The sequence below is a fragment of the Nicotiana attenuata genome, chromosome 10, assembly GCF_001879085.1.
Source record: "Nicotiana attenuata strain UT chromosome 10, NIATTr2, whole genome shotgun sequence".
In the NCBI taxonomy this organism is placed as follows: Eukaryota; Viridiplantae; Streptophyta; class Magnoliopsida; order Solanales; family Solanaceae; genus Nicotiana; species Nicotiana attenuata.
In genome coordinates, this window is record NC_031998.1 from 13,993,879 (window position 1) to 14,018,598 (window position 24,720).

At 37.8% G+C, this 24,720-nt stretch overlaps 1 protein-coding gene across 4 annotated transcripts; it reads left to right on the top strand.

Annotated features, from left to right (window-relative positions):
* On the top strand, nucleotides 7,971-24,424 carry LOC109233042 (B3 domain-containing protein REM2-like). Of its 4 annotated transcripts, none has more exons than XM_019398784.1 (11): nucleotides 7,971-8,246; nucleotides 10,983-11,289; nucleotides 13,649-13,723; nucleotides 14,330-14,460; nucleotides 14,541-14,769; nucleotides 21,073-21,147; nucleotides 21,753-21,883; nucleotides 21,964-22,192; nucleotides 22,909-22,983; nucleotides 23,088-23,415; nucleotides 24,140-24,424. In XM_019398784.1, exons 1-10 carry the CDS (start codon nucleotides 8,181-8,183, stop codon nucleotides 23,183-23,185), a joined length of 1,416 nt encoding a protein of 471 aa, XP_019254329.1. In that variant the 5' UTR covers nucleotides 7,971-8,180; the 3' UTR covers nucleotides 23,186-23,415; nucleotides 24,140-24,424. The 4 variants fall into 4 exon arrangements, with proteins under 4 accessions (XP_019254329.1, XP_019254330.1, XP_019254328.1 ...); XM_019398783.1 differs by having other exon boundaries at nucleotides 7,972-8,246; nucleotides 23,079-23,415; XM_019398785.1 differs by lacking the exon at nucleotides 21,073-21,147 and having other exon boundaries at nucleotides 23,079-23,415.

Genomic DNA, 24,720 nt, shown 5'->3' on the forward strand with positions numbered 1-24,720 from the left:
AACCAAGCAACTACCTGCTCTATGCACCGAGCATCTCTTACCAACAACAACTCAAGACATTCTGAGATTCTCTTACACCGATAAAGCATGACATAGCCTTTGTCAAAGTTTTCCTTTACTCGAGACATCCTCGGTCTCAACCTCCATAAGCCATAACTGATTCACCAGTACGCTTCAAACTAGAACTAACATAGCACATAACCGTACAATCGCCTAATCAATAGCAGACTCCCCCACTTGGCTCGAAGCCATAGACCAAAACACACACAATAACTCATAACGCATATACTTAATTACTGCCATAATACCACAATGAGATTAACTCAATCCTTCATAAGCTCGTGGAACACAGACCATCTGGTACTCCATATCTTCTGCAACTCTCGCATTTCCTCACGTAACAATTAAACCCACTCTCTTAAGCGACCCAATTTTAAATTTCAACACATATATTTCACTTGTAAATGGGATCTTCTAACAGACAACATAAGGATCACACAACTCCAGAACACTTCGCAAGAGATAACTCACCTGTTTCGCCTTAAACTAACATTTATGTATACCTTCCACCGTCATAACCGTTACACAGTCACTTAGTCTTCCTGAGTCTGAACTCATACAGAAACATGAAATTTACTTTACTCCCAACTAGGAAACATGAAAAGATTCTTCACACGCCCATAACTCGGGGCTATACATCCAATCCAATGGAAATCAAACACCTAATAGATCATCTATCCTCTAGCAGACCCTTCTCGATACATCTCGCGGTACTATCATACTCGTCACATAATCATCCAGCCATCACTTCCACTAATAGGGACACCACCAAACATATAAGTTCAAAAGCACTTGCTCACACAATTAGCACCTCAGTGCTCAAGCTATAGGAAAAAATCCGGCCTCAAGTCCTCCATACTGGCCCAACATCAACTCACATAGATCACATCTCGCCCCTCGATCGGGGGAATCACAAGCCATCGATGCACATTTGACACTAAGCGCTCGTTCGCGCATACGAATGCGTGGAAGGAGTTCAAAGAGTTATGTTTCCAGCTGAATCAAAGACGCACGATAAGAATTTCAAGAATATGGAGTTTTCCTAAAGGTTCTGCAGCCTCTCGAGGATAAATACACACGTCTCTGTACCGATACGCGAGACTCTACTAAACCTGCTCATGACTCGTGAGACCTATGTAACCTAGGCTCTGATACAAACTTGTCACGACCCTAAACCCAGACCCGGTCGTGATGGCGCCTCTCGTGAAGACAAGGCCAGCCGACACATTTTCAATTCGAAGTTAAACAGCTAAACAACAATAAAACAAACTAAAACATGATTTAATAATACTAAGTAGCAGATAATATCATAACAATGCGGAAGTACAACCCAAACACAGCCCAAACCGGGGTGTCACTAGTCATGAGCATCTACTAAGTCTAAATACAACTGACATAGTCTGAAATGTACTCAGTACAGTCTAATAGAATGAAGAGAGAGAAAGCAGTGCTGCGAACGCTGGCAGCTACCTTGCTAACTCCATTGACAACTGCCGCCAAGCTCAGAAAATACCTGAATCTGCACACAAGGTGCAGGGAGTAAAATGAGTATTGCCAACTCAGTGAGTAATAATCATAAATAAAGACTGAGTGGTAAGAAATCACGAAAAGAGCATCAACATGCTGTATAGAAGCAGTTTCAAAACCAGTAAGAAAGCAATGAAGCTGTAAAATCCTTTAAAACATCTTAGCTCAGTTTAAACTCTTTTGAAAATGACTATTTCAATGGTTGCGCAAATGAATGCAGAACAACTAGTGCAGATAAGCACAGAAATCCGCCCCTCGGGCACAAATACACAAATAAGCAAGTAAATGACAGCAAATAAGAAAGATAAGCTCATAAGGTTCGCCCTTCGGGCACAATATCCACAAATCCGCCCCTCTGGCAATATCTCAGAACAGTACCAGCCCCTCGGGCAATCACATAGAACAGTATAAGCCCCTTGGGCAATCACATCGAACAATACCAGCCCCTCGGGCTATATCTCACATCACACTGGGTACCCGCGCTCATTGGGGGTGTGCAGACTCCTGGAGGGGCCCCTTACGGCCCAAGCACAATAACAAGCAATCTCGTGGCATCGTAAACAGGTTGTCGGCCTCATCTCAACATCAAGTCACCTCGTGGCGTACATATCTCAGGCCCTCGGCCTCAAATCAATATCAGTGTATCACCGCTGCGGCGTGTAGCCCGACCCAAAAGATATCATCACAACACAGGCCCTCGGCCTTACTCAGTCAAAAAATCACATAAGCCTCTCGGGCAACAGTAAAACAGTGTTTCTCAGCCCAAAACATCATTTAAATATCATTTGAGTATTAAAAACTGAGTGAACATGGCTGAGTTTTAAAAATAGTGGAAAATAATGTGACTGAGTTCAAGTATAAAGTCAAAACAGTGAGGAAACATCAACAACAATCCCCGAAGGGTTCAAATAATTGGCACGGAGCCCAAATCATTCAGCCCCTAATGATGATAGCAAATAGATTTCAATCAAATACGCGATAAAATCATCAATCGGGACGGACCAAGTCACAATCCCCAATAGTGCACGACCCCACGCTCGTCATTAAGCGTGTGCTTTACCTCAATATAGCACTACGATGTGCAATCCGGGGTTTCAAACCCTCAGAACATCATTTACAACCATTACTCACCTCGAACCAGCTAAATTTCTAGCTCGCGACGCCTTTGCCCCTCGAATTGGCCTCCAAATGCATCGAATCTATCCAAAATCAGAACGAGGACGTCAAGACATGCCAAGGGAACAAAGCCCAAGCGAAAACAATCAATAAAGGGTACAAATCCCGAAATTAGCAAAATACGAGCCCCGGGACCACTTCTAGAAACTCAGAACTTTTCACATCAATAGATTCCTTTGTCTTCCCACGAGTTCATACATATCAAAAATACTAAAATCGGAGTCCAAATGACCCCTCAAATCCTCATTTAAAGGCCTCTTAAACTCAAGCCCTAATCCTCCATTTTTTCCCTTTAATTCCTTTGATTACAGCCCTAAATTCATGAAATACAACCATATAACTGAGTTTTAGGTCCAAAATTTCTTACCTTAATGAAGTCTCTTGATTCCTCTCTTCAGAATCGCCCAAAAAGCTCCAAGGTCGAAGACAACAATGGTGAATAACCCAAAATCGCGAAATGAAATAACATATATGGTCTGCCCAGGCCTTTACGCATCTGCGGTCCAAAATCTGTTTATGCGGTACCGTGTTTGCGGCCAAACCACCGCTTCTGCTGTTTTTCACTTAAGGCCCCAAAATCGCATCTGCGATAGAACTTTCGCATCTGCGGCTTCGCAAATGCGGCCATCTTGACCGCTTATGCGGAAACTGCTCATCTGACCCCTTTTCGCTTCTGCGATAAACAACCCGCATTTCCGGCGCCGGATCTGCGGTGCCCAATCCGCAGATGCGAAAATACCAGAAGCAGCAATATCAGCTGCTGCAACAAAATTCCAACCTTTCCGTTGACTACCTGAAATCACCCGGAGGCCCCCGGGACCTCAACCAAAAGCACAAACATAACCCAATACCTTATTCAAACTTGTTCCAATCTTCAAAACACCTCAAACAACATCAAATCAACCAAAACACATCGGATTTAAGCCTAAGTTTCTAAAATCTTCCGAATTTCGCTTTTGATCGAAAATCCAATCAAACCATGTATGAATAACCTGAAATTTTGCACGCACATCCCAAATGACACAACGAAGCTACTGCCACTCTCGGAATTCCATTCCGACCCTGTTATCAAAATCTCACCTAACAACCGAAAAACGCCGAAATCTCAATTTTGCCAATTCAAGCCTAAACCTTCCACGGACTCCCAAAATGCATTCCGATCACGCTCCCAAGTCTCAAATCACCTAACGGAGCTAACCAAATCATAAAAATTCCGATCCGAAATCACATACAAACAAGTCAAATCTTGGTCAACCTTTCAAGTTTCAAGCTTCAAACTGAGAACTGTTCTTCCAAATTCATTCCGATTACCCTGAAAACTAAAACCAACGGTTTACATGAGTCGTAATACATCACACGGGGCAAGTCATGCCCGAGAGCTGACGATCAAAGTGCAAAAGCTCAAAACGACCGTCGGGTCGCTACATATTTATTCTTTTACACTTTTAGATTTTAACTTAAATTTAAAAAAATGTTTATAAAGAATTGTGGACCGGCCCGTCGGAGCCCGTGCCCCACATAGGAGTAGAAATGGCGTGGGATAGCCACTATTTAGCATGCTTTTTAGTTTTTATCCAGTTTTTTTAATGTTGTGCAAAAATAGCCACTACTCTATTAAAATTAATACGTAAAAAAGATATTTTTACCCTTTCTTCATGAGTGCTGTGAAATATTAAGGATATGGTGTCCTTAACATTTACACTGCACACATGAAGTTAAGGATGCCATGTCCTTAACATTTGCACTGCACATATGAAGTTAAGGACATGATGTCCTAAAGTTTAACAACGGAAGGTGCAAATACAGGGTACTTTGTCCTTAATATTTACATAGCATTCATGAAGTTAAAGAGACCATGGGTGTGTTTGGTATGAAGGAAAACATTTTCCGGAAAATATTTTTAAATTTTCCCATGTTTGGTTGGCTTACATATTTTGGAAAATATTTTCCTTATGAACTCATTTTCCTCTAATTGGAGGAAAATATTTTCCTTATCAAGAGAAGGGAAAACATTTTCCAAAACTCCTTCTCAACCTTCCGCACCCCACACCCCCACACCCACCCACCCCACCCCTCTCTCCAAAAAGGCTTTTTTCTTCAAATTTCAGTTTTTTTTTCTGTCACCACCCACCTTGCTACCCCTCCCTCCTCCCCCCGCCCCCACTGGGCCCCCTCCCCCCACAAAAAGACTGTTTTTTTAATAATTTTCAAACTTTTATTTTTTTATTTTTCTGCACCACCCATCCACCCCCGCACCGCACAAGATATTTCGTTTAATATAATTTCACTTTTAGCTTTTTCATCTTTTGGTTAATAGGTTCGAAATTTTACAAGTTCCAAATTTATGAGTTCGGAGGTTTATGTGTTTGAAAGTTTACGGGTTCGAAAGTTCGCGGTTCCGAAAGTTTATAAAATTTGTGGGTTCGGAAGGTTGTTGGTTCGAAAGTTTATGTCTTCATGTTTATTATATCTAAATTATTTATGAATACTCTTGAGAAGTTATTTTCCTTAATTTTCGTACCAAACACTAGAAAATGAATAAGATTACTACTTGTTTTCCAAGAAAATATTTTCTTGAAAAACATTTCCACGAAAAGCATTTTTCGTTATACCAAACGCACCCCATGTCCTTAATATTTACACAACACGCATAAAGTTGAGGATGCTTTGTCCTTAACATTTACACTGCACACATGAAGTTAAGGACACCATGTCCTTAATATTTACACTGCACATATGAAGTTAAGGACATGAGGTCCTAAAGTTTAACAACGAAAGGTGCAAATACATGACACTTTGTCCTTAATATTTACACAACATTCATGAAGTTAAGGACACCATGTCCTTAATATTTACACAGCACCCATGTCTAGCACAGAGGTATTTTCGTCCGGACGGGTAAAATTTAAACACTGGCTAAAGAGTAAATACATTTTAAACAGTGGCTAAAAAATAAAGACATCTCTAATTAGTGACTAACTGGGGGCATTTGCATCTATACCCAGTTTTAAGGTTACTATTGAACATATACCCGCTTTGCATAAAAAATTACAAGTCTACCCACTTTTCGGATAACTTCAGACATAAGGGCCTGAAGTAGCAAAAAATTATATCTGAAGTTTGAACTTCATAATTTTTGCCCAAAGTGTGACCTTATCAAAGTCTTCAGATATTTTCGCCTCGAGTTTGGCCTGATTTGCAAAGACAATCGGAAAACTTCAGTTCATAGTGCAAACTTCAGACAAATTAGTGTGAAGTTCTTCAGTTTGTGGTGCAAACTTCAGACCCGAAAAGAACTTCAGACTTGGAATTAGCTGAAGAACACAACCAAATTAGATAAAAAATCAAGATTTTTTCTAACCCCTTGAATTCATTTCTTATTGTAATACTACAATATAATCATACAAAGGATTACAAATTCTGTGTCTTCCTCCTTAAATAGCTTCGCGCATATCCCTCTGTATATCCCAAACACTACCACTTCTTTAAGAGCATATCTCTTTCTCTCCGAGCAAAAGTGAAAGAATCGAACTCAAGACATCGTAGCAATTTTTTTCTTAATCACGCCCTAAGTTTCATTGCCTCCTCTAATGCGCAGAGGAAAAGTTTGACTTTGATCACGACATGGGCATCGTACAATGTACTTAATGCAAAACTGTATATTTCATATTCAATCAATAATAATTACATAGAGTCTCATGTGTTTGAGAGAGAAAGAAGAAGAAGAAGAGGAAAAGAATTGGAGGAAGAAAGGGGCGCACATGTCGCAAGAAAAGAAGAGGAGGCGACCACTAATCTGAAGATGTAAAAATTAAGGTATAGATTAAACAATTTTAAAAATATGGGTAAAGGTTAAATGGGGGCCACTAAATAGGGCGCCCCGTGCAATTTTTACGGCTAACTGTGCACTTCTCAGGGGATTTGCATCTATACCCGCTTTTTTGGTCATGTTTTATCTTGTGCCCGCTTTGCAAATAAAATTGCAAGCGTACCCACTTTTTCGCGTAACTTCAGCATACGGGACTGAAGTAGCAATGACAATCATGCAAAACTTCAGCATTCTAGTAGACGGGCAAAACATCACGCTGAAGTTTTTTTGTCCTGGATAAGATGCTGAAGTTATTTAGTTCATTTGCAAAAACTTCAACACTAAAATAACTGAAGTTTTTTTGTCCTGGATTCATTAGTTTTGTCATAAAGCTTTTTCAAAAACTTTAGCAGAAGATGCTGAAGTTATTTAGTTCATTTGTAAAAACTTCAGCCCTAAATAAGTTGAATTTTTTTTTTGTCCTGGATAAGCTTTTTCAAAAACTTCAGCAGAAAATGCTGAAGTTATTTAGTTCATTTGTAAAAACTTCAGCCCTAAATAAGCTGAAGTTTTTTTGTTCTGGATAAGCTTTTTCAAAAACTCCAGCAGAAGATGCTGAAGTTATTTAGTTCATTTGTAAAAACTTCAGCACTGTATAAGCTGAAGTTTTTTTTACTGAATTTAGGTTTTCTCCACTTTTACACTGACCTTCCAAGAACCAAAACCAGGAACTAAATACATTGCAAATTGTTGCAAAACACAAAGCAGATGAACAATCTCATCCAAAAACCAGTAAACTACTACAACGTACGCTTGCTCCCAAATCTGAAACAGTTTCTACTATAGATGAAAACAGTTTCTGCTGTTCATGAAAGATAGAGATCGAGTATTTAGATCAATGTCTTCCAAACTTTTTTCCACATTGTTAAGATTTATGTATATCCATACACGAAGAAGTCTTCACATTGTTTTATGTGATTTATAATTTATTGTCTACTAACTTACATAATTATTTATAATCTATTTTTAAATAATTTGATAAATATACTTATGACAATCATCCCATGAACTGAAGTTTTATAGCAGCACCAACAACAACAAAAGAAAGAAGAAGAAGAAGAAAACGAATGAGGAGAAGGAGGAGGAGAAAGGGGGCTGAAGTTGTTTAAAAAGTGGGTACAAGATAAAACTTTTAAAAAAAATAGGTATAGGTTAAATGGGGCCGACCAAATAGAGCTCCCGTGCAATTTTTACCCACTTCTCCCCCCACACAGGACTGAGTTGAAATTTTAAGGCCCATAGAAATGTTGGACCGACCCGGCCCCAGTCCGTCAAATACAAGGCCTGCATAGGCTAGCCCATATTGACTGGTTTACCCGCCAGTTCCCAGTTCCCACGCCTGTAAATAAAATATTTATCCCAATTGCTTCGGGATTCATTGAAAATTTCGTCAAATTTCACACAGTCCCACAGTGAAAGCTGACAGTCCTTTCAAGTTTCAGTTACCAAATAATTGCATCCTCTCAACTGAATTGAAGTTTCAATCTTTCAATTCTATCAATTACAAAGTAGAAAAAGATAGTTAACTGCATTTTTGTGACAGCTGGCTATGAAAGTCCGTCCAGCGAAGCCTCAATTTTTCAAGCCTATTCTGCCAGGCTTCAAACGCGCTCTGGTGAGTCAAAATTAACCGTTTTTAGTAATTATTTCATCTTTGCTTATATATTTATATACTACTATATGATATGGATGTAACAATTTGTCCCAGAAAAGAAAAACATAGTCCATATGAACATGCAAAAAGGTTAAATTTGCTCATGAACTATGCAAAAATGTCTACATATACCCTCCGTTGATAGTTGGGGTCAATCATGCCTTTGCTGTTAGTTTGTTACAAAACTGGGTTATATTTAGCCTCAATGGCTAACTGAACTGATTAGCACGGTTTGCTGTCACATGTCCAAATTTTAATAACAGGAGAAGGGTCAAATTTTGCCCGAGAACTGTGCGAAATGGCCTAGATATGACATTCGTGGCTTAAAAATTAACTATCCCTTTTTATCCTCTCCGCCTTTAAACACCCCCACCTATTTTAATCTTTTAAACCGACGAACAACGACAAATTGGAGATATGGAAATAGTGAAACAATGTTCCACTGCAACAGATAATTTATACCATTCTCGGGCAAAACAGATACCGGCTAAGGGATAAGGAGTCTGGGTAGTGGGCGAAAATGACCAAATAATTGGGGTTTGATAGCTGAGACGGTTCTATCGGAGTAGCTAGGGGGAGAGGAGATGAGACAAGACGAGGATGGTCATTGAAAATTCAGGCAACTGTAAAAGTTACTGGTAGCAGTGTTGTCAAAGGCGCACTTAGGCCTTGATGCGAGGTGCAAAACATGTTTTTTGAGAATGGTAACAAATTTTATTCATCAGCACAAAGATTATGCTGGCAACAGTATTTACAAGGTACTATCCTTGTGAACTTTACAAGGCTTCCAAAAATTGTAGAATAGATTCTGCATCTCCTACAGAAAACTGTTTACACCAAAAGTGAAAATTTAAAATACAATTCATTTTAACTACTTGTATGGAGCTACTCCTTTCTTCAAAACATCTGCTATTTCTTTCCTTCCATATGGTCCACCAGATGCAAGCTGGGATAATCCTCCACCATTTTTTCTGACTGACCATTTTACCAGCATAGTTCCAGAGGAAGCATCTGGAGGTTAATTGCATACCCCTTCTCTGAAGAATATCCTGAGTTAGACAAGCCCTCCTTGCTACTAGCCATGTAAAGCAGTTAACCTTGTAAGGTATCTTCATCTTCCAAATTTGCTTCCAAGGCCAGTTGATGATTTGTTGTCCATTATTGGAGAAATAAGTATATGCATCTCTTACTGTGAATACCTTACTGCCCCTACCATTCCATACCATGGTATCCTCACTATCATTGGGTCTTCTTAATCCCTCCAAAGTTAGATAGAATGCAGTCACTGTCCCCATTTCCCAATCATTTAATGCTCTCCTGAAAGCGAGATTCCATCCATGTTGGCTCCATACTTCACTGATTGTTGACTTAGGCAGAAGTGCTAACCTAAATATTTCTGGAAACCTATCTCTTAAAGGTTCATGCCCTATCCATTTATCAGACCAAAATGCTATTTTTCTACCATTCCCATGGCAGAATTCAGTATTAGCTGTAAAGTCTTCCCATAATGCTCTGATGGACTTCCAATTGCTCATCCCATAGGCTGTGTTGATAGGTTTGGTGCACCAATGACCCATTTTCCCATATTTTTGAGTTACCACCTCTTTCCACAGGTTATTTTCTTCCCTGCCATACCTCCATACCTCCATAGCCATATACACATTAAGCTCTTGTTATGAATTTTTAAGTTCCTTATTCCCATGCCACCTACTATCTTACTTGTGCTTTGCCTCGCCTAGTGGGCACTTGTCGTCATCAAGGCGGTAAGAAGACATACTTTCCTTGCCCAATGAGCTTAGTCCGGAGGAAGCGACATTAAACAATTGATATTTCACTTTATCGTTAATATTTTTCAACTTCTTTGCGCATATATTTATTATTCATGCTGTAAACTTGTAATTATTTGTCTTCGACGACACAGACATATTTGTATATTTTTCTCCATTTACATCTTTCTTAATTAAAACCCACGCTGTATTTGCGCTTTGCGCTTAAAGCCCCAACGAATCTTAGAGCTTGTTTGCATTGGTAGTGGTAGTTCTCAGCTGTAATGGATCTGAAAATTCACTGGGCTGGGTCTGAATATTTTCAATCGGAAAGATACTTGATAGAAGAGCTCCGAAAAGCAGCACATCCCAAGGTCCACCACAAGGGTGGTGTCAATGGACGATCTTTTTAGCAGATTAACCATATCATGCAATGAATCTATTACCCTCTCATTCTCTTGTTCATCAATTTGTGCGAAGGGTATGATGAAGAAGTCCTTATACCTTCTTCCTCAATTCCGTGAAATAGAGCAGCTCTCTTGCCACGTTTCCTTCGAGAATTCATATCTACCGGCATGATTGACCGAAACTATTAAAGGAGGCAATATCTAGACCATTTCGCTTAGTTCAGGGCAAGTTTGACCCTTCTCTCGTTATTAAATTTTGGACACGTAGCAGTAAACTGTCCTAATCAGTTTCATTAGTCAATAAGGGAAAAATATTACCCATTTTTGTTACGGCAAGGGCATATGATTGACCCCGACTATTACCAAAGGCAGACATAGACCATTTCTCATAGTTCAGGGGCAAATTTGACCCTTTGCCCTTTTTAATTGTTGATCTGGGTAGAAAAACATTACTGTTTCACTTACTAAACAAAATTGCTTGATGGTTTCTAACAAGACAACTCTAAGTTGATGTTGTACTGCAGAAAATTCCTAAAGGTTTTCTGAAGTATCTAAAGGGACATGAGCATGAACATGCAGTACTGAGAAGGGGTAGTAAGAAGTGGCTGGTGAAGCTGAATGGCCAGCGACTGGAAGAGGGTTGGGAAAAGTTTGCAGAAGAGCATGATTTACGGTTAGGAGATTTATTGATTTTCAGACATGAAGGAGAGATGGAGTTTGAGGTTACCATCTTTGATTCAAGTCACTGTGACAGAGAGTATGCGGAGTATTTGCAAGACGAAGAAGAAGCGCATACTGTTAAAGATCCTTCCAAGAAATTTGAAATCAAAGGTGATATCTTTAGAACCCATTAGCTTAAACTTGATGAATTTGCAACTTAATTCCCTTAACATTCAATTTGTTTAGATTAAAAATTAGCTCAAAGATGGGGTGGATGTTTGTATCTTATTCATGTTTTGATCATATTTAATTTATTGATATGGATTTGTCTACAATTGACGATGCAAGACTTCTCCCCATGCAGAAGCTGCTCCTCAAAACCCTATTGGTCAATCTCATGTTGTATGCACAGTTAGATCCTATTGCTTTTCGAAAGGTTACTTTGTAAGTTTCGAAATTCATTTCGCCCTAACCCTTCAAGAATCTTCGGGCTAAAGGAGACTTGTGCACCATTTTATTTTTCTTCCCCTTGGTTTATTGGCGTTATTTACTGCAAACGGCTTCAGAAACAAGAAATGTGGTTTGATTATTAGAGATGAAAGACAAAGGTCATGGAATTTAAAGCTATATACCTCCTATGTCAAGTCTATATTGGAGGTAAATGGGGTGAATTCCGTGATGCAAATGACATAAAGGTTGGAGATCATATAATGTTTAAGGTTGTTGCTAATGGAGAAAGACCAATATGGAAATTCCATCGTAAGTTTTCTCATTTAAGCTATCTCTTAATTTTCAACAATCTTTTTACTTTGTTATATATACCATAACACTGTATTACATCTTCAATCAAATTATTTAGCACCCGTTTGGCCATAAATTTTGGGTATATTTTTTCAATTTTTTTTTTTTGAAAACACGATCAGTTTTTGAAAAAAATTTGAATTTTTTTCTCAAGTTAAACCAGTTTTTGGGTGAAGTTTTTTCTTCCACTCACAAAACTTCCATTTTTTTTCAAATAAAATGCATGTCCAAACACAACTTCAACTTCCAAAAATTATTAATCAGCACAACTTCAAAAACTTTTTTTTTTCAAGTTTCAACCAAATTTATGTCCAAACACTATCTTAGTGTTTGATTGTCCAAACTCCAAACTGTAAAACATGATTCTCATATCAACTACACTTCTAAAAATTTACCCAACCAAACAGTTGGAAATTTGATTTCAAATGGTAAAGATCTTTAGAGTCACATTAGAGATGCAGTGTAGTCCTCAACCTTTCCGGAGATATATTGATGACATGAGTATATACTAAAGCAGTAGTTTATGATCTTCTAAAGGAAATTAGAACTTTAAACAGTAGCACTATACTGCTACTACACTGTAATTACTGAAACAAACATCAATAGCATCACAAAATTAATCAATTGATGCTTATTATAGTACAATCAGTTTATACTTGATGAATTTGCAAGTTATTTCTCTTAACCTTATAATAAGTTTCAACTTTTATTAGATAAACAATTAGCCAAAAGCTGAGGTGCATGTTTAGATGCTATTCATACTTTAACTGTAATCTTTTCAGTCATATTTAATTTCTAGTCATGTATTTGTGTATAATTAATTATTCATATGTTCTTTTGTTCGTATATTGGAAGTATCAGTTCCACAAAATATTTCTATTTCTTACATGGCTTTATGTGTAATTAGCAAATGTAACAGAAAAACCAAAGTCCAACCTCATGACATCACACAAGGCTTTCCTTAACGTAGAAGCTGCGAAGAGCATGCCTCTCTCTCACCCTATTTTCATTTGTACCATGAAACCATATTACCATATTACCTCATTTCATTTGAGATAGTTGCCAGTGGAGAAAAACCTATATTGAAGTTTCATGGCAAAATTTTCACCTAAGCCCTTCTCTTAAATTTCATCCAGTTTTCACTTTTTATCTATTTCTTTCTTTGGATGATAAATACTTTAAAACTCTCGTGGTTACTGTTCTTATCTTCATATTTAGTTTCTATGGTTTGAATTTTAAAATACTGGACATACATTTTGTTGGTGAACAGTAGTGTCCTGGTGAAACAGACCACACCATATCTGTTCATTTTTTAGTAATATATCTTTAATGTTTTCTCAAATATATCTTAAATTTAGTATTTTACTAAAGTATCTACAAAAGATTTTCCCCTTTCTTGAGAGTAACAGTTACTGAGAAATGTTTTGAGTTTCGTAGAAGGCCTTTTGAACTATTTACAGCAGCTCTTCAAAAAGTTCTTTCTCAAGTTTTGGCTTATTCAAGCACTTCACTGAGTAACGCATACTACGAGATAGGATTTCCTAACAAAAAAGCTATATGTTTCTGAGAGTCGCATTAACCCTTCTAAAATAACTTTCATCTCTCCTTTTCCCCTCAATTTATTTTCTTTCTTTAATGTGATTAAAGAAATTCTTTTCTACTTGATTTTAGATTCATATTCTGTTGCAATTCTAACAATGTTGATTGTTTGTGTCGATTTAAAAACTAGATCTGAGAAAAAATGCATCATTCCAGCCCGAGGGAAAGAAGACTAATTCGGATACTGAAAGAGTTTCCACTCCAGGTCTGGATTTAACGAGCAAATCCTTCTTGTTGTATCTACTACGTTTTTTGCATTTCATTTCTAATACCTAGGCTAATAGTAATGGTAACTAGAGTTAACTCCTACCAGATGTGTGATAGTAGAACATAGCTAGTACGGTCTTGTTTGAGCTTTCCCATAGATCTGATACACTACAGGTATTACATGATGAAAAATGTTGTGCTAAGATATGATTCACAATAACTAATTGAGAATTTGATTTAACTTACATGACTTTTTTTCTTTTCAGGAAGGATGTATTACACAATGAATACTGTATATAGTTGATTAACCGAATTGAGAAAATATTCGACTTTTTCACAAATAATAAGCATTTGAATTTGAATAAAACCATGATCTGATAGTGCAAGAGAGAATATGGGAAAGTAGATTCATCGTCTTCATAGCTGAAAAGTAGTTTTACTATGCAAGAAATCTGCATACAGTAGGATAGATCTATAGCCTCCAAGACAGATTCTATCATGTTGAGCTATTGATATGTTCTTCTGTTCGTATCTCGTAATTCGTAAGTATTCTTTCCATATATATTTCTTACATGACTTTTTGTGTAATTAACAAATGTTACAGGAAAACCGAAGTCCAACATCATATCATCATGCAAGGCTGTTCCCAATGTAGAAGCTGCTAAGAATTTGCATCTTGGTCATCCTCATTTCATTTGTACCATGAAACCCTATTACCTTTCAAAGTGCTTTCTGGTGAGAACTCATCTCGTTATGAGAAAATTCAGAAAAAACATATGAACTGCTTATGTGAAACTGGTTATAAACTGTTCCAGCGTGTTCCTAGCCCATTCGCACGACAACATGGTCTCAGAGACAGGAAATGTACGATAATGATAAGAGATGAGCAAAGGTCATGGACATTTACGCTATATTCATGTGGCATAGTCACCTACATTGGAGGTGGATGGCATGACTTCTGCATTGCAAATTGCTTAGAGGAAGGAGATCGAGTAATGTTTGGGATAGTTGCCAATGGAGAGAAGCCTATATTGAAGTTTTACGGTTAACTTCTCATCTAAGCCCTTCTCTTAAAGTTAATCCAGTTCTCCAATTTTTTGTCTAGTTCTCTTTTTTTTTTGGGATGAAGTAAGATAATTTCATTAAATGGCATCATCTTGATGCGTAGCAAAAATAGACAAAAGAGTGACCGCGCACATACAAAAACTTACTGAATAACTAAAGAGCAAACACAAAGTTCAATGCTAGTTACAGGAACTTGGTTGAACCAACTAAATAAATTGTTTAGACAAATTGCTTTAACAGAGTGACTAGGAGTTGAAATTCAATCTGTGATTCCTCTCATTCCAGATGCACGAAAAATAGTAGGCACCATTTGCCAAGTTTGTTTTGATGTTAGTAGTATATCTTTTATGTTTTCTCAAGTTATTATGAAGTCTTTCAAATGACCAATTCCATCAACTGATAATAAAATACAAACTCATCATTGATGTTTTTATTTATTAAAGAGTCTTAAATGTAGTAATTTTATTAAAGTATATTTAGAAGTATCTATGAAAGAGAGAGTACTATTTGCATCTTCTTGATGCCAGCAATACAACACCTTACTTCATCAAAAAAAAGAAAAGAAGTATCTATGAAAGGAGATGGAGGATGATCCTGCTTGCATTTGGTGGACAATTTGGGAAGAAAGAAATCACATATGTTTTGAAGACAAGGCCAGTAGCATCCAAAAATTGAAAATGAAATGTCTTGTCCTGTTCTATTTTTGGTGTAAACAAGAAGTCTTGAATCTATTTTTGATGTTTTAGAATCCTTATGAGAAGAACAAAGACTAGGGGTTTGTTTTGGTTCTTGTAAATATGGGGGACTACACACCCTTTGTGTAGTGTGTTTTTAATATTTTTTTTTTGGTAAATAAAAGATTTTATTACCAAAATGGGTGTTGAATTACAAAGCATTTGGTGACTGAGAGTTGGATAATAGTCCCAACACTCCAAGTCAGGCTCATGATCAAAATCACCTATGAACTAACCTACGTAGGGTAGAAGTCAAAATTTGCTAACCACCTTGCTACTTTGGGTTTCTGACTACCTCTAAAATACACCTCTCGGATTATATGTTTGGTCATTAAATTCACAGGCTGTTGATTACTTTGAAATACTCTCATATTCCTTTCTCTCCATTTAGCATAGACTGCAACTGCAAAACACATTCTGTACACCTCTGCTCTCGCACACCTTCCATTAGCAAACTTGATTGCCATTGTAGTTCATCTTCCCAGTTCCTAGGCCTCCTGTTGATACCTTGACATTTGAGAAGTTTCTGCCAGATTTGAGCAACCACTTCACATGCAAAGAACAAGTGGGAGTGACTTTCATTTTCCTGGCCACACAAAGGGCATGTTGTATCGCTAGTCATCCCCCATTTACTTAGCCTATCCCTTGTATATAGCTTGCCATGAGCTGCTAGCCTTAATACAAAGATCCATTTGGGTAGTCCAAGGTTGTTACATACCATTTTCCTCCAGGCCACCTTTGGAAACTCACCTCTTAGCCTCTGGTAAAACTCCCTTGAAGAAAATCGATCCATATTGTATATGTCACTTAGTTCATATCCTGCTTCGATATAGTACTTTGATGCCTTCATAATCTTCTGAATAATCCATGAAGTCTGCTTTGGAATGTCTTCCAGGAAGTTGCTATTAGCCCCATAATAACAGTGTATCCATTTAACCCATAGTTTGTCTTTCTTTTGGCATAAGTTCCACAGCAATTTACTAATAGCCATTTTGTTCCAAGCTGTGATGTCTAAGATGTTTAGGCCCCCAGCAGTTGTTGGTTGACATACTCTGTCCCAGGCCAATAATGCTTTCTTTAAGAGTTCAGCACCACCTGCCCACAGAAAACTTCTACATGTAGCTTCTATGATTTGCACAACTTTCTTAGGGAGCACAAAGATTTGAGCCCAGCAGACTTGTACAGAGAATAAGACAGACTTGATGAGTTGTGCTCTACCAGCATAGGACAGGAGCTTGATAGTCCAAGATTTGATTCTCTGTAGAATCTTATAAAGCAGAGGTTTACATTGCTCACATGAAATTCTTTTAGAGCTAAGGGGAATCCCTAGATATTTGAAGGGAAGTTCTTTTTTAGTGAACCCGAGCATCTGCAAAATTTCTTGTTGCACATCAGTGTTCATGCCTCCAAAGTAGATTGAGCTTTTGGCAGGATTAGCTATGAGTCCAGAAACATTTGAGAAGTGCTGAAAGTGCTCAATCAAGTACCTTACTGATGTAACATCACCTCTACAGAAAAGAAGTAAGTCATCTGCAAACCCCAATTGGATGATATTCAACTTGGCACAGTTGGGGTGGAAGTTGAAATCCGGATTTTGCCCCAGTTGTTTCAATACTCTGCTCAAGTACTCCGTCACTAACACAAATAGGAAGGGGGACATAGGGTCCCTTTGCCTTAAACCTTTTTTGGCATCAAAAGGTTTAGAAGGCTTCCCATTTATAGTGATTGAGAAAGAACTGGCCTAAGGCATGTCATTGTCCAGCCCACAAATACACTAGGGAAATTCAGACCAATCAGCACTTGTTCAATAAATGTCCACTCCACAGAATCATATGCTTTCTGCTTGTCAATCTTGATCATACATCTTGGAGAGATGCTCTTTCTCCCATAGCCCCTTACTAGTTCATGGCTCAATAAGATGTTATCAGTTATAACCCTCCCAGGAACAAAGGCAGCCTGGCTACTGTCCACTAGATAGTCCATGACATTCTGCATCCTCTTTGTAATAACCTTAGAAATCAGTTTGTACAGTATAGTGCAGCAAGATATGGGCGTAAACTCCTTAATAGTAGAGGGGGATTGTACCTTAGGGATCAATGTAACAGTGGTGCAGTTGATAGCCTTATACATCCGTGTGGTTTGAAAGAACTGGATCACAGCATCAGAAACATCCTCACCAATAATAGGTCATGCTTTCCTGAAGAAGCAGGCATTAGAACCATCACATCCTGGGGACTTTAGATCAGATATATCTTTCAAGGCTAAGTAAACTTCTTCTCTTGTGACTGGAGCTATAAGGGACAATTGTTGCTCTCTATTCAGAATGGGGCCAGCAGCTAGCACACTAGGTGTAGTTGCAGGTAGTTGTGTAGCACAAGTGCCTAGCAATCCCTTGTATAATCCAATGACCTCTTCTTCAATTGCCCTGTCAGTGTATACCACATCTCCAGTAGTAGTGGTCAGCCTATTAATGTGATTCTGAGCAATCCTATTCTTGAGACAAGCATGGAAATAGCTTGAGTTGGTGTCTTCTAGCCTCAACCATTGAACTCTAGATTGTTGCCTCAGGATACTTTCCTCTACTAGGATCCATTTCTCTATATTGAGTTTAAGTTCTTTCTCCATATCATATAAGTTTGGATCACTGTAGCAGGTTCTTAGCTTCTCTTGAATATCATATAAGTCTTGCCTGGTATTTTGTATCCTCTGCTCGACTTTACAGAACCCATGGTCGTTTAAAGTTTTCATCCCTACCTTCATTAGTTTGAGCTTATGCCAGATTTGCTCCATATACTCCCCTTGCACAATACAATTCCACACAGTAGAGACAGTATTAAGAAAATCAGTACGAGCAGCCAAGTGATTCAGGAACCTAAAAGGTCTTGCAACCATTCTTGGGTTCCTACTGAATGTGATGCAAAGCATGGAATGATCAGAAAAATAGGGGTCTTTAGCTTCAACTGCAAGCTGGGGCCATAGAGACATCCAAGAAGGATTAACTAGAGCTCTATCAATTCTGCTGTGAATGTGTGAGTTAGTCCAGGTATAGAACCTTCCCACTGTTTTCATCACTGTTAGGCCAGTTGATTCCAAGAATTCCTCAAAATCTTTCACCTCTGTATCTTGTATTGCACTTCCTCCCATTCTGTCATCAGGTTGAAGTACTGCATTGAAATCTCTCATAATGAGCCATGGGCTCTGAATATTGGGCTCCATTCATGTCAGATCCTGCCATAGATGCTTCCTATCAACAATTGTATGAAGGCCATATACTGCAGTGAATTCAAACTCAACAGTACAATCTGCACTTCTGATAGCATAGTGAATGAACTGAGAGCTAGTACAAAGCACTGTAACATCAACCTGCCTGTGATCCCATACTAGCCAGATCCTTCCTCGCCCATTAGTATCATAGTTATCATGCCAACTCCAGGTAGGAAAGACTTTCTTCATAATCTTTAAGGCATTTTGTTTAATGACTCTATGTTCTGTAATGGCTAAAACTACTATTTTCTCTTTATTTACTATCTTCTTCATCTCCTTGTGCTTAAAAAGCTTATTGAAACCCCTAATATTCCAAGTATCAATAATCATTGATGATTGCTGTGGGGGTCAGGAGGCTTTCTTCCTTTGCTAGAGCTGCATCTTGTGTCCATCTTTCCTAGGGCTGCTTGAAACACCCGCTGGAATGAGGTTCCTCTCATAGGGGAGAAACCATTCTCATCATCCACCAGATAGTGACTACTTTCATTGACTACCTGGGGCCTTGCAACTGGTTTCCCTTTTACTGTTGTCCATCCATCTTTTTCATTTTTCAGGAACACCCTCCACCTCCTTAGATGGCATCTCAGGTATTGGTTGTATTGGGGCATCCTTGCTTTTCCAAACTTGCTTAGTCTTCCTTGTCTCAATCTTGGCTTACTTAAGTTGGTTCTTTACTTGCTCGGCTTGAAAGATATGTCCAAGTTGGCAGCATACTGGACAATACTGAGGCCACCATCCATATCTAACTTCTTGATCATAGGGCTTGCCAGATGAATCCAACACTATGACAATTTCAGGTAATGGGACAGTGATGTCCATTTCAATTAGTACTCGGGCATACGAGATCCTCTCTTTACGAGAGGTGCATTCATCAGCACATAGAGGAGTGCCTAATACACTAGCTAGTCTGCTCAGAGAGTTGGGGCTCCAGCAACTCAGAGGTAAATTAGGAAACGTTACCCATAGGGGAATTGTTTTGAGTATCTCCTCACTGAAATTGAAATTGGTACTCCAGGGTTTGACAATCACAGGTTTACTATTCATCATATGAGGCCCAGACATCAAGACATCATCCCTATCACCACAGCTATAGAATCGTATCACAAAATAACCGTCATTATGGTAGTATATGTGAGGCTTATGCTGAAACGTCCACTTGCTCCCTAGGAATCTGGTGATTGCCCCAATAGTTGGAGACTCCCCAACCACGTAGAGTATCAGTGCATATTTCCAAGTCTCTGATTCCTTTTCGATCTCAGCTTTATCAAATTGGACCATTTTAACACCATTTTTTATTATCGGAGCAATAAATTGAAGATTGATACCTTTTGAAGCTAGCCGATTCCCTGTAAATAAATTCGCCCACGTCTTCTTCTCTTCCATAGGTGGTGGTGGCTGCTTTGTAAGCTCAGATTTTTGTGGGTTCACAGCCGCAATCTGCAGAGAATTGAGTTTCCCAACGAGTGGGCCTGTTTGCATCTTAGCCATTCCGCTTTGATTCACCATGCTAGGGTTTCCCCTCGAAGTCCCACCATTAGGTGGAGTAAGCATCACACCTAATCGTTCCATTTCCGCCTGAGCTTCGAGTATACTCGATTGTTCCACTTGAGCAGTGGCCACATGCATAGCAGCAGTGACAATCTCATCCGCAACACCAGCTGGTCTTCGTGTTCCCTTAGCCAATTGAACCGGAGCCTGTGCCGCGTTCTGTATCTTCCGTGACCGGCCTTTCGCCATGCCGGCGTCGGTGGCGTATGCTGGTTGCACCACTAACGTGCGCCTATATAGTGAAAGAGTACTCTGTTATCGTGCGCCGAGAGAATTTTTTGCTTACAGGAGAATTTTGTTCATTCAATTGGCATCTTAGTGTGTTTTTAATATACAAATATGTTACCTTCTCAAAAAAAAAAAAAAAAAGAAGTATCTATGAAAGATTTTCCCCTTTCTTGAGAGTAACAGTTACTGAGAAATGTTTTTGAGTTTCGTAGCACGCCTTTTGAACTATTTACATCAGCTCTCCAAAAAGTTCTTTCTCAAGTTTTATGTTGGGATTGTTCAAGCACTTCACTGAGTAGCGCAAACTATGAGATAAGATTTCCTAACAAAAAGGCTATATTTTTCTGAGAGTCGAATTAGCCCTTCTAAAATAACTTTCATCGCTCCTTTTCCCCTCAATTTATTTTCTTTTTTTATTGTGTCTAAAGCAATTTTTTTCTACTTGGCTTAGATTCATATTCTGTTGCAATTCTAAAATTGTGGATTGTTTATGTCGATTTAAAAATAGATCTGAGAGACAATGCATCATTACGGCCCCAAGGAAAGAAGACTAATTCGGATACTGAAAGAGTTTCCCCTCAAGGTCTGGATTTCACGAGCAAATCCTTCTTGTTATATCTAATACGTTTTTTTCCTTTCATTTATAATACATAGGCTAATTGTAATGGTAACTAGAGTTAACTTCTAACAGATATGTGATAATAGAACCGAGCTAGTAAGGTCTTGTTTGAGCTTTCCCATAGATCTGATACACTACAGGTATTACATGATGAAAAATGTTGTGCTAAGATATGATTCACAATAACTAATTGAGAATTTGATTTAACTTACATGACTTTTTTCTTTTCAGGAAGGATGTATTACACAATGAATACTGTATATAGTTGATTAACCGAATTGAGAAAATATCCGACTTTTTCACAAATAATAAGCATTTGAATTTGAATAAAACCATGATCTGATAGTGCAAGAGAGAATATGGGAAAGTAGATTCATCGTCTTCATAGCTGAAAAGTAGTTTTACTATGCAAGAAATCTGCATACAGTAGGATAGATCTATAGCCTCCAAGACAGATTCTATCATGTTGAGCTATTGATATGTTCTTCTGTTCGTATATCGTAATTCGTAAGTATTCTTTCCATATATATTTCTTACATGACTTTTTGTGTAATTAACAAATGTAACAGGAAAACCAAAGTCCAACATCATATCATCATGCAAGGCTGTTCCCAATGTAGAAGCTGCTAAGGACTTGCATCTTGGTCATCCTCATTTCATTTGTACCATGAAACCCTATTACCTTTCAAAGTGCTTTCTGGTAAGAACTCATCTAGTTATGAGAAAATTCAGAAAAAACATATGAACTGCTTATGTGATACTGGTTATAAACTGTTCCAGCATGTTCCTAGCGCATTCGCACGACAACATGGTCTCAGAGACAGGAAATGTGCGATAATGGTTAGAGACGAGCAAAGGTCATGGACATTTACGCTATATTCATGTGGCAGATTCACCTTCATTGGAGGTGGATGGCGTGAGTTCTGCGTTGCTAATTGCTTAAAAGGAGGTGATCGAGTAATGTTTGAGATAGTAGCCAATGGAGAGAAGCCTATATTGAAGTTCCACGGTTAATTTCTCATCTATGTCCTCTTAAATTTAATTCAATTCTCCAGTTTTTTGTCATTTTTTTTTTTGGTTTTGATGAAGTAAGATAATTTCATTAAATGGCATCATGAAGATGCGTAGAAAAAATATACAAAAGACTGAAAGAGTGACTGCTCACATACAAAAACTTACTGAATAACTAAGGAGCAGACACAATCCGAAGAAGTTCAAAAGGCACCAGCTCTCATAAGCATCCTTGATACCGTAAGGCATGACTAACGCAAGTCCAGAAATTGATAAAAACATATTCCAAATGTCATCTGCTAGTGTACGTCTATTTCTTTCTTTAAATCGTAAATACAATGACATAATATTAACTTATAAGGTCCTTCTCTAGTTATTAAAGCTTTTCTAAGGACGACATTTTTGCTCATTTATTGGTAGCATATATTTTATGTTTCTCAAGTTTTATGAGTTTTTCAAAAATTCCATCAACTGAGAATAAAATCTGGAGCTACTTATGGTCAAGTTAGGCTTTGGCTGCAGTTGACCTTTTTCAGGTCCTTGAAAGAAGCCCTATAAGTCTGGGAGTTGAATAAGCCCTTCCTAATTTCTTTTCATATCTTCTTTTCCGCTAAAAATTTATTTTCAACCTTTAATGTGACAATAACATTTCTAACCAAATTCTCTTTTTGGTTTTAGTTTTGTTTCTTATATTGTTGTGTCTTTAAAAACTAGATCTGAGAGGAAATGCATCACTTCAGCCCGAAGGAAAGAAGATCGATTTGGATGGTAAAAGTGTTTCCACTCAAGGTCCGGATTTCAAGAGCAAACCCTTGTTGATGTATTCATACATTTTTTCCTTTCATTTCTCTGATTCTGTCTTTTCCTTCATGTACTTTTAAAAGGAATAACAGGCCTTAAGATTCATACCTCAAAAGTGACTGCTCCAAAAGCACAAGTACCTGCTTCAACATCTGTTGATGATGCTAATGCTAACACGACATTGGTCTAAACAATGTGATAAACTTGAGCAGTATCTTCCATTGGCTTTTGTAAAATCAGATGGCTTGATGAATAGACGTTGTGAGATAATTCTCGAAGTTCAACTAGGGCCAATGACAAATCATGTTTGGAGTAACAGGGGATGGCAACAGTTCAGAGAAGCAAATGATGTCCAAGTAGGAGATACTTATAAGTTTGAACTCATCAACAACGTAAAAGTGCCCGTGGTGTATTTCCGTTGTGAGTATTGCTTTGCTTCCCTATATTTTCATGATAAGAACTTATTTGCACAAAGTGTTTACACCAAACCAAAAAATGCATGACAAGTGTCTTTCATACATACAATTATCATTAACCACGGTTAAGTGATTTGTATTTTCACTTTATTTTTTAATTGCTTAGGTTAAATACCTTGATTTTGTGTAAAAAGTAAAAATTGGGTGCGGGTAAGTATTTACTTATTTTCACAATCTTCCTCCATGCAATACCTGCTGTTGTTTTTCTTCTTTCCTGTCAGGCTATTAAAATGGAGAGAATGGAATCGTGAACAAATTCTGTGTTAGTGATTTGAAAATATTATGCCACGCTTTGAAAGAATTAATCCCTGCAAGTTGTATTTTCCGTCGAAATAGTATTCTTGCTTATTTCAATGATCCTCGCTACAGAAAGATTATTTTTGATATTAAAAGGATTTGGAAAGGTTTTAAATAATCTGGATGTACTGCTTTACAAAATCGGATTATTTGCACTATATGGCCTTTTTTTATGTCTACTCTTTAAATACTACCCCATTAGTCTAGTGGCGTAAAAAAAGGCCATTTCTGCAGATGCCCCGACTAAATCTACCCCCAACCCCAGAGAAAATCTAGCTTAGGGTATTAGACTTTTATTATTATATAGTGGTTGTCTACAAAATTTTGATTCATTGTGAAGAGAGTATGTTATGTTAAAAGAAAATTTTCAGGTAAATATTCTGGGAAGGATGCCAAGCAAAGCCCTTGACAAGTTAGTGAAGCAGTTGGTGATGGGCAAGGAAAGGAAAACTGAAGAATATGATGTTCTTGGATTTACTACTTGTTGCCTAATCTCAACAGAAGATTTAGTTTTTTTGTTCTTCAAAAGCCAACCCTTTTTTTATATGCTGTATTATATTTGCTTCAGTTGCCTTTCATTTGATTTGACATGTACATGTTTCTTCAAAATTGTAGTTGTATTCAATGATGGTATAGTTGTCTTGTAATTTAACCGATTTTAATAGGTTACTTGCATACTTTTTTGGGGTATTATCACTTTTAGCTGCGCCAGAAACGATTTATATTTGGTAGTCGAAAAAGTATATAAAATTTGTATTGTTTTTTTATATAACATACAGAATGTGTGTATATATACAAAAAAGTATACAAATCTTATATACTTTTTTCGACTATTATTTTTATAGCGGCTGTACAATGTCATTTTCCTTATTGTGATATCAACTCACCTTTGGTATAAACACTTATTATAGTTGACTTAAAAATGACTTAGTTTGATAGATGTTTTTGTACA

Excerpts from the sequence above, each read along its gene's own strand:
- LOC109233042 (XM_019398783.1), top strand. The coding sequence starts at position 8,181 with ATGAAAGTCCGTCCAGCGAAGCCTCAATTTTTCAAGCCTATTCTGCCA. Across the intron at positions 14,461-14,540 it reads ACCTTTCAAAGTGCTTTCTG|CGTGTTCCTAGCCCATTCGC; the intron begins GTGAGAACTCAT and ends AAACTGTTCCAG. Across the intron at positions 21,884-21,963 it reads ACCTTTCAAAGTGCTTTCTG|CATGTTCCTAGCGCATTCGC; the intron begins GTAAGAACTCAT and ends AAACTGTTCCAG.